This window comes from Branchiostoma belcheri, unplaced genomic scaffold, assembly GCF_001625305.1.
Source record: "Branchiostoma belcheri isolate BF01 breed outbred unplaced genomic scaffold, Haploidv18h27 scaffold248, whole genome shotgun sequence".
Lineage (NCBI taxonomy): Eukaryota > Metazoa > Chordata > Leptocardii > Amphioxiformes > Branchiostomatidae > Branchiostoma > Branchiostoma belcheri.
Genome location: NW_017803852.1, coordinates 67,307 through 84,384, shown reverse-complemented (window position 1 = coordinate 84,384; position 17,078 = coordinate 67,307). Strand labels below are relative to the sequence as shown.

Genomic DNA, 17,078 nt, shown 5'->3' with positions numbered 1-17,078 from the left:
TTTGACATTGACGTTTGTCTTTCCAAGACTTACCAACATACCAAATATCATCTTAATCCATTTAGGTGTTCTGAAGTTATGCTGACCACAAAGTTGCGGAAACACACACAAACAAACACACACACACACACAGACACACAGACAGACACGCCAACAACAATACCTCCATGTTTCATGGAGGTAATAAGTAGATATCCTGGTCACTGGCAAGTTAACGATTGTTGTACAGAGATGTTCACACGTAACTTAACAATTGTTTCATGTATTATTACAGTCACGAACAAAATGGGAACTAAAGTCTCTAAAACAACGGCTGTACAACCAATAGTTGTTGACCCCCAAACGGTTGTACAGCGAACAGCTGCTGTTCCCCATGCGACTGTACAACCGACAGCTGCTGTTCACCAGGCCTTCGTTCAACCAGTCGCCACGAAAGAGCTGTTCAGTCTGAAGAAACTTGTCGATGATTGTAAGGTGCCTAGGGGTAAGTCACGATTTCCGATTGTCCCATATACCTAAGCAGTTTTTTGTAATGCCTAATACTTAGTGTGGTTTAAAATGGCCAAAAGCACCACCCTCCCATATATTGGAATTTACTATATCAGAATATCGACCTCATCTTTGTATTTTGTGTACATTTACATATGCGTTCCGTATAGCCTCTAGCTTGTTACGAGTACATACATGTATTTGTGTGCAATATGATTATGTAAAGTAAGGGCCGAAGGATCAAGTTAGCATAGCTCCAATCCACCTTTCAGGAGTGAATCAAAGATTACTAAAATTCACTTTATTTCGTATATAAAATCATGCGTGGCCTAAATTTGGCCAAACTTATTTTTAAAAAACAGTGGAACAATATCGGGGAAATGTCATGAATGTGTGACAAGGGCTTCAGGTTGGCTTTGGTATTACTGGACTGATGAGCACTACATTGGGAACCATTGGTACCTAATAATTAACGTCCTGAAAACGTAAGTTATTACCTAGAAATGCGTTAAAGCAATTGAAAACTGCACACAAATGAAAAAATACAAAGAAATCATAATACGTGACTCATACAAAATGAGGATATTAAAAGTGAGAAAGGATCCTAAAATTGTTATAATAGTGATTCATTACTAAATCTCGATTATTCAATGGAGTGTTGTGTTCTACAGAGTTTATGTCAGATGGTGCTGAGGTGTTCTTGACCCACACCGAGGACATGCCTGTGTCTGCTGAGGTCTACTGGTCCGCCTTTCGGGACTTCGTGGAACTGCAGCTGCACATGGAGGGGCACGAGAACCTACGTGTTGTTAAAGGTACTAACTATAGGTCGATGTTGATGTTTTTACAATGTTACTTCACAACGTTAGGGTGAAATATATTTTACTTTTTTTAGTGAACGTATTCTAAAGACAACGATTTATGGATTGTTTCTAGCAATTTCGGTATTGTTAACGCTTTTTATAGTAATATGATGAACTTTATTCCAGCTCTAAGGTAAACAGTGATCAAATTCTCAACGACCACTGTCGCCTTCATCAGGATAATTAATGACCCGTCACGTAATCTCGCGAGAGTTACGGTTACAAACGCGTGACGTTTACGTTTGCGTTCGGGAGTGATTGGTCATTAATTATCCTGATGAAGGCGACAGTGGTCGTTGAAAATTTGATCACCCTGTACCCGTTGTATTGGGATAAAGCTCAACATTTTACTATGATTATTACCAACACACACGTAAGATGATGATAAGTTAACGTTTCTTTATTTCAAGGTGAAATTAAGAAAAATTACTAAATTATAAGAATGTTAAGAACAGTGTATATTTTTTATGGAGACAACATCTAACAAACAAACAAAAATAATCAAACAACTCTATGGATCTCTCCCGCCCATTTCATCTGTAGCCTGGCAGGGTCTGTTGTTCGTAGTAACGAACCAGCTGGTAGACTAGTACAGTGGTTGCCTACTGGGAGACGTAGAGTGGGACGTCCTTATACTACACCTTTGTCCCTGTTAGAGAAAGACACTGCTCTCGCAGGGTCTGCATTAGTGTCTGCTATGATAGATAGGACATACTGGAGTAACTTTATCAACTGTACCTCACCGGATTAGTATAATCCTGAGGCATGATAATGATGATGATGAATTCCCAGGTTATGGGGCGGTGGGCACGGTGGTGTCCTTCTACTACGACCCGGCAGACCTGGCCGAGGGGCAGCGGGAGATGAAGCTGGTGGAGAAGGACGATACCACTCGTACATGGAGGGTCCAGGAGGCGGAGTCAAACGATTTGTACAAGAAATACGAGATGACAATAAAGGTACCAACAGTTGTTATTACGTAGATGTAAGTTAGAAATACAAGTACGAGAAAGATTCACAAAGTAACTCATTATTATTAAAAGATTAACTCAAGCAACAGGAAAAAAAAATCAAAATCTAACCAGTTGCTTGAGTAGAGATTGCATTGTGAGTCAATGCAATGCAGAGCCATTGAAGCTTTGCAAAAAAAAAAAAAAAGATCTCGGAGATTTCATACTTTCCGAGAACGTAAAGTAGGTTGTACCCATATTTTGTGATGTAAGGTTTATTCTATGTCTAGTGGTGACGTGAATATAAGCATGTAGTTTGAGTGCGTCACAACTATGTATCGTATTTTTGCATAGACGTATGCTCTACAAAAAAGGAGGTTGTAGAGCATACGTCAATCATGACCAGGGTGGAATGATTGTAGGTTGAATGGTCAGCTCATGTAATCATAGGCCCCTTGCTGAATGGCATATTGTGTTTAAAATCGATTATTATTTTTAGTCTGACCTACATACTGTTGTGTGACTAGGTCTTCTACTGTTACGTAATAACAAAACTAGCTCAGATTTACCTTATTAATGCAGAAACACTCTTGTAAGCAAACACATCTCACTAAGCTACCCAAGTTATACTTCTCAGTCGGCAGTGATGATAGTATTGCTCCCAGCCTCCTTTTTTTCTAATCAGTGCAGAGTGAACCTGATCTTAACATCGTATAACGATGATCTTCGGTTCAATATGTCACATCAATTCCCCTCGCTTGATTACACATACATACCCTTATGAAATACATTATACATAATACATAATTACATGGTACATTATTGTCAAAAAGTAGAAAATCTCTAGGAGGAATTCAACAAGAATCTGTTTACTGCAGTCTTGAACTTAGTCATGTTAGGACTGTCATGAGAGCCATGCATCATAAATTGTACTTGCCAATGACCAAGCGCTGAAAACTTAGATATGTATTTTCGAGTTGGTTTATAATCATTATCTGGCACAAAACATTACATGGCTGTTAACTTTAAGAAAAAAAAAGAAAACTGTACATCAGCCCTGCCTAAACGAACTACTTGTTTGTATTTTTTAGGTTGAGGGAACCAGCACGGCCAGGGTGACCATATCAGTCCGCTTCGTGTCCGCCATTAAAGACAGGAACAAACGTCGCCAGGATATCGGCTACCACATGGTCAGTAATACTCGGTTCTCTTTCAAATACACTACATGAAACGTGAAACTTACTACCGGTAGCAATAAAAAATCACCAGTAAAGATCTAAACTTTTTATTGAGCGCTATATTTTTGCAATTCCAATTCCAAATACATTTTACGTAAAGCTTTTATGTTTTTGTGTCCATCTGTGTCCATAATATCACCAGGGTCTATAATATCGCCACCTTAAGAAATAATGTGCTTAAAGATATTTTACTGCAACATACCCTATGTATGTACATTTGATGTGCGAAGGAGTGCATACCAAAAGTATGTTGCAGTAAAAAAATATCTTTAAGAACACTTTTTTTTCAATGTCTCGATATTATGGACCCTGGTGATATTATGGACACAGATGTTACATCTAGGAATTGTTTTTTTTAACATCAAACGTCACAAACAATCATCTTCCGACTTACCGTGCATTTTTAGAAGCAGTAATTTCAAATTATTATCGAGTAGCCATAAATAGTTCTAAAATGACCTATTAAGGCTATTATAAGGGAATATAAAACAACACATTGACGACAAAATCTTTATGTTTTTTTATGTTGTTTGTCGCAAGCTTACGACGTTTGATGAATGTAAAAACTCAGAAATTTATCTATTTTTTGTATTGCAACAACAAAATACAGGATAACCAGGCAGCAAGAGCTGATATCGGGCAAAAGATTGAAAAACATACATATATAATGTAACTAAAGGAATACCTACTACATAAAGTTGATAAAATTAGAATAATTTAGGTAAAAAGTTGGTTATAGTTCGTGTGTTTGTGTTGTATTAGGTTCATCTTCTGGGAGCTCGCATCCGGGACATTCTGAACTTCGTTGTCCGTGAAAGGGTCGGAGGAAAACACCGGTTTGAACTGGATGTCGGCTGTTCTCGCGAGAAAATATGGGGCATTGTGGGAAACTGGAATGACGTCACATGGATACGCGAGGCTACGAGTGGGTCTCAATATAATACAATACCAGTAAATGTGATGTTTATGTTAATTAGGCGCAACTCGAAACATGTGACTACACATGATATAAAAGGGGAGTTTGAGGGAAAGAAGCATGCTTTTGAACGGTAAATGCTAACATTTTGACATATCTATACATATATTTCCTTACCAAATTTGCTTATAACCTTGTGCAAGAACACCCTACAATGCCGTATTGTTACTACACTTAATCCGACCCCTGTCAGTCAAAAATCACTTCACCGCAGTTTTCAAATGATGGCGCAATTCTGTATTGTTCATAATTTCAAATTATGGACCAGTTTGACAACGACGTTTGTCCGATTCAAATTGTCTGATTACATTATATATTAAATTGCGTTTAATTATGTTTTTTTTAATTCAAATAATTGTCTAATTATTTCACATGTCAGTGATACCATACCTGGGGTATGAAATAGAATACCATGCAAATGATTAAATACATGATATATACGAGTGCTTCTTTTTTATTAAAGGCACCGTTGTCAAAGGACTCCACCGAACGATCTACTTCACCAAGGACCGTTCTCTGAAGGTCCGTCTGGCCTGGGCTGACTCCAGTGACTACCTGTTCGTGTATGAGGGAGACAACAGTCCGGAATTCCTGCACTGCAAGTACTACAGGGGAAGGGTAAGCAACGCTTCATAACAGGTCACGACTGTCTAAGCCCTGTCACATATGCACATTTCAGAATACTGGCTAAACTGCCCTCCCAAACAATAGTGAGGAGTAAATCTAAGAAAAGGATCCCAGTGCTTAGGGCGTTTTCAGCACTGGGTAACCTTTAAACCTTTGAACCTCTCTGCCGTCATTCTTCCGCGCGTTCAGCACTAGTAACCGAGTGCTGACAGGATTCTGTCACTGGAACACCAGTGCTAAAAGGATTTCAGCACTGGAAACCGAGTGCTGTCAGACAACGTTCAGCACTGGAACACCAGTAGTGAGGGCGCTTCAGCACTGGGAAAAGGCCGTTCAGCACTGGAACACCAGTGATCGGCTCTCGTCGGCACTGGACGTCCAGTGCCGACGCCGTTTTGTCCATTGAATCAGCACTGGAACACCAGTGCGGAAGGCGTGGCTTTCGTAGACTTGCAAAAAGGAGTCGGCTAGTGTTCGTCAAGGTCAGGTAACATCCGTCTGCACATGAAGGGTGTTCTAAAGTTTTTAAAACAGTCGGGTGTTGGTCAGGGAGTTATGGCATGTGTGGCTGGTGTTTCGCATGTCACAAATTCACTCAGATTTGCTTAGATTTGTATATATATATATAGAGAGAGAAAGTTAGAAGTGGCCTACATTTGGCAAGACTGTAGCCCCAAACCGTTCTCTCCAGCAGACCAACTTCATTGGCATGTTATCTCTCTAATTGGCCGATTTGTACTCTTTTCAGCCACTTCCCAAAGCCTGGTAGAGCCTAGCAAGAATGCTCACAAACATTTGCCAACCTAATAGTATGTCGGCTAGTATTCGGCGGCAATACTGTGGGTTGGTCCTAAATTAGTGACTTTATAATTACATAAGAAAGAAAACAGGAAACGGGGTAATATCATTATCGTGTGTGCATTCGATTCATATATTAGGGTACACAACAGCAAAAAAAAATAAAACACTGAGCATATAATCGCATCCATTTTATACAGTTACGTATACTTTATACACATTTCTAATAAAAGTCTGATACAATAAGAAATGTTTAAGCTACTAGAAGATGCGTTTCTGTAAACATGAACTTTTCTTACAGCTGCAGTTCTTCGCCGTGAACCCTAACAAGGTGAAGGTGGTGTACGACTGTTCCTTCCTGCCGGCGAAGGACGCTCCTGTGGAACAGTTCAAGACATGGTTCGTACCAGCTATCGCCAGCAGGATAGAATGGCTCAAGGTAATAATCAATTCAAATATCTTGTTACCTTAGAGATAGTGTTCTCTTTCACTCTCTCACACTATAATTCTATCAATCTCTGTCCCCCTATATCTCTCAGACCCTGTGTGAGAGTGTAATGGGCTATTGTTGGCTTAATTTTTTTTTTCAAACTGAAAAATACATTAACCTTTTCCACATCACATCAACATGCCTTCGTTGCTTTCAAAGGTGTTCGTCGTTTTACATTATCTCTACATCTTCTGTCTTTGATTGATTTAAAAGGAGACTGCTTCATGCAATTTATTAGTGCATCAGCTAGTATAGACGATTTTAGAAAGATTTTCGAACACCTCTTCAAAGTGTTAATTTGTAGACACCGTGGTGAAAGAAAACATTTGTACAAGATTTTGTATTCTACATAGGTTTCCGAATACTATCTTGTCCATACATGTAGAATGCGCTTAGTACATTTTTGAAACACAGTTGGTGTTTAAAGAATCTTAGTAAATCTATTTCCTTTCAGGAAACCTTTGGGGAGCAGAAGGCCAGTCAGAAGGAATCAAACAAAAGTACGAGACCTCCAGTTTTCACGAAGGGCGCGTACGCCTCAGTCGCCCGGGGCATCGTCAGAGGACCTGTGGAGGACGTGTGGAAAGCGTTTAGGCCTTTTGGACGGGTGGGTCAATTTTTTGTCAGATTTTTTTTTCAACTAGGTATAAACTTAAGAGTGTCTGTTAGTGTGTGTAATTGATTCGTTTGTGTTTGCTTCATGTTTGTGTGTGTATGTGTAAGTGTCTTTGTGTGTGTGTGTGTGTGTGTAAGTGTCCTTGTGTGTGTGTGTGTGTGTGTGTCTTTGTGTGTGTGTGTGTGTGTGTAAGTGTTTGTGAGTGTGTGTGTGTGTGTGTGAGTGTGTATGTATTTCATTGTAGCAGAGTGGGTGGTTGAAAAAGTTTCACTACCACAAATGACCTTAAGATCGCTATAAAAGACAATTGTGACTCAACTCGGGCAAGGACTTGTTAAGAACATGTTTCCTGTGCCACTAGGACTGTTGAATGTATGCTAGACAATTTCTTTATTTGTGCTAATGCCTTTACGGGTTTTACTGGGACACTTTTTTTTAAAAAGGCTATAACATAATAAAACGCCAGTATGATGTTTCCCCTTTAATGTAGGAATGTAGGATAAAACGATGTAAATTTTAATGCACAGGACTGCATGGAGTACTGGAAGATCTACGAGAGTATGGAGATCGAGGCTCCCGGAAATGACGTACAAGGCTGCATCCGGCGTTTTGTTACTTCCAAAACGAAGAGTAAAATCAGGGAGAGGCTGGAATGGAGGGACGACAAAACACATGTGGAAGTAAGTTTACCACATCGACATTTGAACTGCAACCACTTTTCTGTTTTTTTTCTTAAACATGAAGGTGTTGTTTTTTGTGTGTCTGTGTTTCAGATTAAATTGTGCTTAGCATAACAAACATGAAAGGTCTTGCCATAACAAGTCATAAAATGGTCAATGGAATTCTGCCAACGAATCGGAATTTTACACATACAACACATTTAATTTGAATATTTTGACTACTAGTATGCGTTACTTGAGTATGTTTACTAGTTATCGAGTAACAATAGTCTTAAAATATTTAGTTAATTGTTATCTTATTATCATAACCAACAGTACAACATCATCTGTAATTTTAATCCTCAATTGCATAACGTAATAAAATTGATACACAACTACAATATATATTGCGAATAACTCCAATGTAGACAGATACCCAGAATATCGAATATAGTAAACACATAACCAAAATCTTTTCGGATTTCTAAAATCTCCTATTCCTTGTTATTTTCTATAGTGGCTTAACTTATCTAGAACTTTTTTTCTATTTTATTACTAAAATCCTGAAATGTCTCCCGTTACTAATAGATCTACAGCCTCCTGAGTATGGACCCTCCACCTCCGGTTGCCATGGACAACGTGTACACAACAATTACTATGACAGAACGTGAGTAAGGGAGGGGGGCTTACTTTTATAAACATAATTAACCACAGCAATGAATTTGCTTCCTATTGTTTTAACTATATCAATGCTAAGTAATGATGATAGAATAAATGAATTTTATTACTTGACAGTTGTACTCGGTGCAATGTATGGTTACACTGGTAAAGCAAACAATGCAACTACATGTATAATAGCATATTCTAAGAATACGCCTATAGGAATATAGCGTATTGACATAATTACCTTTCTGTCTGTTTCAAGCCATTTTCTATTCTGCAAAGCGCTACAAATAGACCGGAATGAGTACGTAGATCTATCTATATAGAGTCATGACATGATTGAATGGAAAATATATGAATATTGTGAAAATTGTCTTGCTGTTATATACAACTTATTTCCTAACCGTTGTTTCAGTTGGAGAGAAAGAGACTGAAGTGAAGTTCGAGTGTACCTTTGACGTCAGCGTGTCGTTTGCGGTGTCCCGTATCCAAGACAACCAGAAGGCGGCCTACACGGCGTGCATCACCGGGCTGCAGCAGCTCTTCCACTCCGAGGTCGGGACGCTAGAGGTCGTTGTTGGGAGCGCCTCTGATCTGGCACGCACTGACGGCTGGTGTAAGTATTTCACGTTTTGATGTTTTTATTTTATTAATAAATTTTTCATTTCTATTGTATGTAATGTAAACCTGCACGCATCATATGGCGACGTTACGAATGAACTTAATATATGGAATTTATAAACGAATTTAGACCTTTATTGTGCATATATACACACATGCACATGGTACCTAACCCACTGGGGTAGGTACATTGTACATGTCGAAACAAAATAATAGTTTTTCTTCAGAAAAACATTGAATAATGTAAAAAAAAAGGACAGACAATGTGGCTGTGAACGAAAAAAGCAATCTATCTTAAAATAGTTGACGTATTTATTTACGCTAGCAATTATAGAACATTACTATAGTCTAAATAAGTCGATTCTGTTTCTTCTAATATTAATAATATACATTATATAATGTACATTATCATATATGTAATATTGCTAAGTCTATTGTAAATAAATACATACCTGAGGGCTAATTGCAAGTACAAACAACTTGTATGAAAAAAGAGAGACTACGTCCAACATAACCAATTACAGAAAATAAAAACATTTCTTGATTACAGGTGACGCTGACCCGTACATTGTCCTCGCGGTGAATGATGGGAAGCCTGTGACGACAAAGGTCTGCCGGGCTACCCAGAATCCTAACTGGGACGAGCGGTTTGAGCTGTCAGTGACTTCCCGCAGCAGGAACGTCATCTTTACAATCATGTAAGATTTACTTTTCATATTACAAAACAGTTTAACTAACGAAGTGACCTCCTATGGCCGAGTGGTAGCTATAGCGGACACTAGATCGCATCAGAATTTCTTCCTGCATAGATCATACAGCAGATATAGAAACGTCTCTTAACCCTTAACAGAACACCTTCCCGGACTGATTAATCTGTACACCTGGGGTCCGCGCGGACCCCAGAGCAGTTTTTCGCTAATTTTTAGAAATTATCAACATGCTACCAGCTCAATTGTTTTGCAAACTGATGTGGGAACCTCTGTGTCCACATTACATACAAAAATCATACATTTTAAACTTTTTCTATTTTTTGGTGAAGAAAAGAAGACAAGAAGAAATACCCGATTTTTAAACCCATTTCAGACTGAAGGGGCTTTTGAGGCCCAACTTTGATCTCAGATAGCGGCTAAACGGCTTGCGCTAGAAGTATCAAATTTGGAGACCTTTCCTAAAATGTCTCTGGAAAAAAGTTCATATTAGTTTAATACTAGTAAGTTGATGTTTTATTTGTGTTGCCATGGCAACGGGTAGTTTTTTGAAAATAGAAGTAATTTTGGTTTAAACATAAACATTTTCTGAGTTTTATATTAAATTACACTTCTTTTCCAACATGAGTAACATCTTACATAATTAAATATAAGTTAAATCATTTAATATGTATAGAATATGCTAATTTGATGACGTCATTGGTCCAAATCCAATATGGCGGACTATATTATTAGCTCTGACGTCATATGACGTCATAATTACACCAAAGTTATTAAAATTTAATTCTATTACTACACCATTCTCTGAAAACTTGGTAGACATACGATGAATGCATAAAAACATATAAAAACGGAAATAAGGTAATGTATAAGAACGCCAGTGTATCCATTATGATCGAAAGCCGGCTGGGGTCCGCGCGGACCCCAAAAGAAAATCAGATTAAATTTTTTTTATAAATGGTAGAAACGGAGTTTTCTGCACTGTATTGATAGACAACTTTGTGGGTGACAATTACCTAAAATTTCAGAAAAAAATCTTTAGAAACAAAAAAGATATTACAGAATATATAGTGCTGGGGTCCGCGCGGACCCCAGGTGTATATTAGGGTTAAAGTGTGAAAAATGAAGTTAAAACTGTATTTCGCCATGACATGCAATGCTTTGTGAGGTAACTTTTGTACCGAGAGGTTACTAATTCAATTCATTGTATTCCCGGCTAGATACTTTGCGCGACTTTCCTCACTTCGCCCAGATGCAAAATGGATACCTGACTTGAAATGCGGGAGATAATTAAAAAAAAGACATGAAAAAAGAGGAATAGGCTCCACCTTTCGAGAATGATAATAATAATAATCTTTATTGTACATTCATGCCCTATCGGGCTAAGTACAGGTTAAGGTTCCGGGTCGGAGTTTAATTCTGACCAAATAGTGCGCAGTAAATCGCCGGATCTGCGAGGTTGTCACGCTAGGTTTGGCTCCCCATAGCTCGGCGATCGCTGTAGATTTTCAACTAGGTTTTGAATCGATCAAAAAGCCTTGGGATTGTAGTGTTTTTCGGCGCGGTGAAGTTGGACGGCCAGCGAAGCGTTTTTGGTATTAGTCCGCGAGCAAGGGTGATGCGGTTTGTCGCCTGATGACCCAAATAACTGCGTTCTATGTGGAATTTTTAGGGGTTCGCGTCACCGGATTTTGCGAAAAACTTATCGCAACAACCTATATTTTTTTTCTGTTTTTCAGAAACAGAAAGTAGTAAGCTATTTCAGCATATAAGCCGTTAGCCTGGGAATATTCGTTTTTTTCCAAGCAGGTCCGTTGAAAAAACTGCAAAAAAAATACATTTTTCGTATCCAAAATTTACGTTTAACTACAGTTTCTACCCAAATTATAGAGTCGACGGACAATAACCAAAATTGTTTCGGAAGCCGGCTGGAAACCTCCGTTGACTGATGTAATGAGATTTCCCGGCGTACTTTTTTTGGCGGAGTAATTATGGCCCTTCGGTCTGAGGGTATCCACCGGATCCAAAATCGTGAAAAAAACTCCGGTCCGAGACCTAAACAGATGAAAAGGTAATATACATGTTTGAAGTACAAACAGCTGTAAAACTACACTAATACAGAGGTTCGGCTTCTTTCGGCTTCTCGTCTCTTTGTGATGTTAAACATGTAATTTGAAATGGGTTTGTTTAATACAGGACGATCAAAGCGCATTTAGAAAGTTTTTTTCTTCAATATTAGTCAAGTATTAGAAGTATAATAAAAAAATCCATAGGACTTACTTTACATTACCTACGGTTTCTACACCGTGGCTGATAGTTAAGTTGTAGAGTGCACGGTCACGTTGTGATACCTATTCTAATTTCGCCTGATTTATCAAAAACTGCACAATGAACAGATAGAGACAAAAGTGTAATCTTTGGGAAGTAAAACGATTTTACAAAGGACAATTAATAGTCTGTAAATTTCCGCCTGTTAAAATGTTTATGTTAAAAAAAATCTCGTTTTAGCTAGAGTACTATTTCCACGATGTAAGCCCCACGATAGACGACAGAACGCCCTGAATGTTCTATTTTCCATCCACAGGGACCGAGACACAGTCGGACAGGACGACATCATGGGGACAGCTAACGTCAACCTGGACGAGCTGACGTCAGGCCAGGAGAAGAAGAAGACTCTGGACGTGCAGCAGGGAGGAGGGACGCTAAACGTCAGGCTGTACCTGAAGATGCACGACAAACCCAAGGAAGCTCAGGAAGGAGGAAAACTTGTGAAACAGATCAGCCTGCCGTTCCTGGCCCCGGTCTTCCAGAGCGAACTGGACGTCATCAGGAACGAGTTCACCAGCCTCATCACGTCGTTCCTTGGACAAGGTACCCAAATATTTACCCAAATCGTCAATTCTATCAGAAGACATCCCTATCAACGCTAGCCGATAGGTTTCCAAGTATCTCAAATACAATATCTGCCTGGACCATTAACTATAATAGAGATGTTGAGGATGGAGCGAAAGGAGTGGATATATAACGATATTCACTCTCTGATGATCATCTCTACCGATGGAATTGATAATTGTGACGGCAGAAACTATGATCAGGATGTCTGCTGTTAGAATCTCCAATGGTACCAGCAGAGATTCCCGTCCGGATCTTTACTAATAGAATCGCCGATTCTACCAGATTGCAATCTATACCCTGACATATACATATATACGTCCCTGCGTCTGTGTACTCATTTCGTCGTAAAACAACTAAGAACTAGAAAGGCCGACATTTGCTTGGGAGCAAATACAGCATATTTCAGTCCATCTCCCTCCCACGCAAAAGTGGACTATTCCAAACTTACCCCAGTGCAAAACTGGCAAAGGTTCTCAAATAAATGAATTAAATAGTAGCTATATGAGAACAAAGATGCAATAACAAGTACTTTGAATCTCGAAAGCTTTACTAATCTTATTACAGGTATGCAAAAACTAACAATGATGAGATTTGATACATTTTGAAGGTCTTAGGCACATAAAATTGAATGTGTGGGTCATTACGCACCACTTAGGTTCAATGTGACCTCAGGTAACCTGCAATGGAACACGTGTTCCATGGATGGAACCGGCCATTCTTTAGATAGAACATGGAACGGGTATAGCACTTTTGGCCCTTTTTTTGCTGAAAATAGCCATTAAAGTCCCCCAAATGAGTCATTTGGAAGTGGTGTATGCCAAATACATGACTGCTATTCTGTATACACACGTTCAAGGTACCCTTGTACCGAATGTCATATCATTTGGTTGTAATACCAGGGCTCAGGATCCAAAAATCCATTTTTTCTCGAAAAATGCCCCAAAAAAACCTTCATAAAAATTTGTCAAGGGCATGTTTCAAAAAAATGAAAAAAACGTCTGGGGGTATTTGCCCACTCTACCTCCATGCCAAATTTCAGGTCATTTGGCTGAATGATGGCGGAGTTGAATCCCTTTGACTGTTTGGCAGGAGGAGGAGAAGGAGGAGAAGGAGAAGGAGAAACATGAGAGAACACAATATATTTCATCCATACCATGGTATGGACTGAAATATAAATATCCACATTACAGCAGAGTTACAATGGTGACAATCAATTTATCCAATTTGTTCATCCCAAAGGCCAGAAGTACGAACTGGAGAAAACCAAACGTCTCCGGAGCCACCCCGATGTTCCACTAGAGGAGATGCCGGCAGCCTGTGTTCCCATGCCCACGGCGGAGATGTTCACTCCGGTTAAAGCAGGGAGACTAATGCAGCGTCTCATGGAGTTTATCGGGTCTCAGGTATTTAACCCTCCCATTGTCACCATGGAACAGTTTTAATGCTTAGTTCCAATATTCCCTGACACTTGTTAGGTTAAATTTACCTTGGTATGAGCTTTTGTCCTTATGCAATCCAAATTAGTTCAGGATCTATTTGATGCTTGCTCTTTTTGCGGCATGTAACGTTCTATGCTTTGTATGACAAGGCATATTAAAGCGACACACTGTACGTCATGCCTATAATTAAGGAAGTAAAAAAAAAACATTACTTGTAACTTCTGACCTGGACGCATTGACTTTGTTTTCCGTTCATTAGTTTCTCTTGTTTTATGTTTATGTTATTCGGTTTCGTTACTCTGTCTAGGACACTGAGAGTGTCTACCACCTATCAGGAAAACATTTATAATACATATATAAAGTTAAACCCATTCTCGTATGAATGTAAGCTGTTAGAGATTAAATTGATTTAAAAAAATCATAGATAATTCTTTTGAAATATTGTTTACTGCACTCTGTAATATAATACATGCCTTCCTCTCATGTAATGTTTGTTTGCAAAAGGAAATACAATATGTACAGTACTGTACGTCTTACTACACAGGCTCAGATTATGGTCCGTCTTGCGGAAGTCAAGGGCATCTGGGACCCGTGGAAGGTCAACTTCAGCGGCTACCTGCCTGCTAACGAGAGGCTGATAGAAGAGTGGCAGAATGACGCAGAGTTCTGCCGGCAGTATCTTCAGGGTTCGTATCACAACATTATTAAGTCTTGTGTTCAGTCTAGCTTGGTTGCAGCAGGTTTTTTTTGGAGATGTTACTTTTCCAGCCGATCTCAAATAGCCAGGCGGTGGGAGTTTTGTGCCTGCCCCAATACATAAGTCATAAACTCCCGCCGTGTAAAACCTACCGATGATTCTAGTTGAGTCAGGCGGCAAAGAGCTCCTGCAGCCCGGAAGACAATCTGCTCTAACCACGATAGAGTGGAGACCAGGCGAAACATTCCTAAAATTTTGCACGTTCCGTGGATTTTTAGAGATATTAATGTTTTTTGACAGTCCCTGAGGATTGCATAATGCTGATACCATTGTGTTACATTTTCTAATCTTACTTCAGTAATACAGTTACAGTGTTAATGGTGCCATGTTATAGATTTAAAATGACATTTCTTATGAATAACCATATCGATATAGGCAACGCTTACCTTCATATACAAATTGAATCGAAATTGCGTTAAATTGGAGTAAAAATTGACTGTCAACTACGCGCCGAAATACTCCCGAACACCAGCCTACCAAGGTCAAACCTCCAGTCCTCACCCACATGTTTAAGATATTTTGAAACATTCTGCTGGCGCAGCCGAACAATAGCCAACCTAACCGATATCCGGCCGACTCAGCCGACCTTGCTCCTGAGCTTTCCTAACCCTGGTTGTAGGGGGGGTCGTCAGTATCAGAGAGGCTATATATAATATGACAAAAGAACCTACTTTTTCTTTCGTATATTGTATTAACTGCAGTGTCTCATCTACAGGCATCAACCCCATGCTGGTGACCGTGTGTAAGGACCAGAGCCGGATCCCAGCAGAAATGCTCGGACTGAAAGGACAAGGCAAGACCACCCTGCAGCTCATGGAAGAGAACAGGCTGTTCATCGTGGACTACGCGCCCATGCTCGGTGTTCCCGCTACTCCGGGCAAATTCTTCTACGCGCCCATCCTGCTCATGTTCAACGAACAGCTCCCAGGCGGAAAGAATCGTCTTAATTTGCTGGGTATACAACTCAACAGAAACAAGGGTATGTTTTATTTTACACACTGGGCATCTACAGGTACATGGCATCTACAGGTACAGTTCCATAAGGCCCATCTACATAATACAATAGTGTTCAGCATGGGATAAGAATGTACCTTTGAAAGCAGTGAGGGAATGTCTAACTAGATGTCAATTGATATATTTTCCTATGTATACTATGCAGAAATAATATTATGTACATGGATGTGCCTTTTAGTCCATTGAGAAACATTTTGGTATTCGATATTTTAGCCTAGCGCGTACTGAACTAGTTATATCAAAATATTTGGTACATACAACCCAAAAAAGTGATGTTCATCTTAAAATAACTCTGGACAAAATGGACAAACCCATGGGTCCATAATATATTTTTTAATCTCCCTATATCAATACAAAATTTGTCACAGCCAATTACGAGTTTTGTGATTGCCCTACTACTGATTAGAACTTTTTAAACAATTCACCTTTTAAACTGTAGGTAGAAATGAGGTGTACTCACCAGAGACAGCCAAGACCCACCCAAACAAGTACATGTTCGCCAAGATGCACGTGATGTCAGCTGACAACAACGTGCACCAGTTCCTGTACCATCTGGGCTACACTCACCTCGCCATGGAGCCCATCGCGGTGTCCCTGCACACCTACCTGCCCCCGGACCACCCCGTCCACCGCCTGCTGCTGCCGCACTTCAAGGACACCATCGGCATCAACTACCTGGCGCGCCACTCGCTCGTCTCCCGCATCTTCCCCATCACCGACCCGATGTTCGCCACGTCCACTATGGGAGGACTCGTCATGTTCATCAACGAGTGGCGCAAGTACAACTTCATGGACATGGCGTAAGTTTTTACCTTTGCCAGCATGTTTTCGGTAGTGTGTGTTTGTGCTTTGTATGCGATTCCCATGATAAATCAAGGAACTTTGGAAGGATTGGACATTGGTATTTTCATATGCACAAAAAGAGATTCTTCTAATCTTGCTTACGTCGCTGTCTATAGGTTTTACCAAATTGTTTTTGCCACTGTAATTGTTCCTAAAACGATTTACAGTACTTTATTTACGTAGTAATGGACAAATACGCTAGTTTCTATGAGTAAGAAAACGCTTGTATTCTATCAATGTAATCAAGATGAGGATAGTAATAATGCACAAATTTATTGCACAGCGATTGTAAAAGGCATAAACTATACATAGCATGCACTGGTAGAAAACTACATTTCCAAAGACAATAATGGAGAAAATGTAATAAAAAATTTAAGGTAATTTTGCAACATTTATAAATTACTGTATTGATTAATAAAGGGTTAATGCACCG

General features: G+C 39.5%; 1 protein-coding gene across 1 annotated transcript in view; it reads left to right on the top strand.

Annotated features, from left to right (window-relative positions):
• The first annotated feature begins 1,108 nt into the window (after nt 1-1,108).
• The window catches only part of LOC109471323, a 19,511-nt gene continuing 3,541 nt past the window's right edge, over nt 1,109-17,078 (top strand). The window contains exons 1-16 of the mRNA XM_019770612.1: nt 1,109-1,304; nt 2,145-2,311; nt 3,394-3,492; nt 4,303-4,465; nt 4,980-5,134; nt 6,243-6,380; nt 6,886-7,038; nt 7,575-7,727; nt 8,295-8,373; nt 8,785-8,985; nt 9,541-9,688; nt 12,282-12,568; nt 13,832-13,995; nt 14,576-14,717; nt 15,504-15,767; nt 16,242-16,602. Coding sequence (XP_019626171.1) covers nt 1,166-1,304; nt 2,145-2,311; nt 3,394-3,492; nt 4,303-4,465; nt 4,980-5,134; nt 6,243-6,380; nt 6,886-7,038; nt 7,575-7,727; nt 8,295-8,373; nt 8,785-8,985; nt 9,541-9,688; nt 12,282-12,568; nt 13,832-13,995; nt 14,576-14,717; nt 15,504-15,767; nt 16,242-16,602 — 2,813 coding nt within the window. The 5' untranslated portion in view covers nt 1,109-1,165. The remainder of the gene's footprint in view (nt 1,305-2,144; nt 2,312-3,393; nt 3,493-4,302; nt 4,466-4,979; nt 5,135-6,242; nt 6,381-6,885; nt 7,039-7,574; nt 7,728-8,294; nt 8,374-8,784; nt 8,986-9,540; nt 9,689-12,281; nt 12,569-13,831; nt 13,996-14,575; nt 14,718-15,503; nt 15,768-16,241; nt 16,603-17,078) is intronic.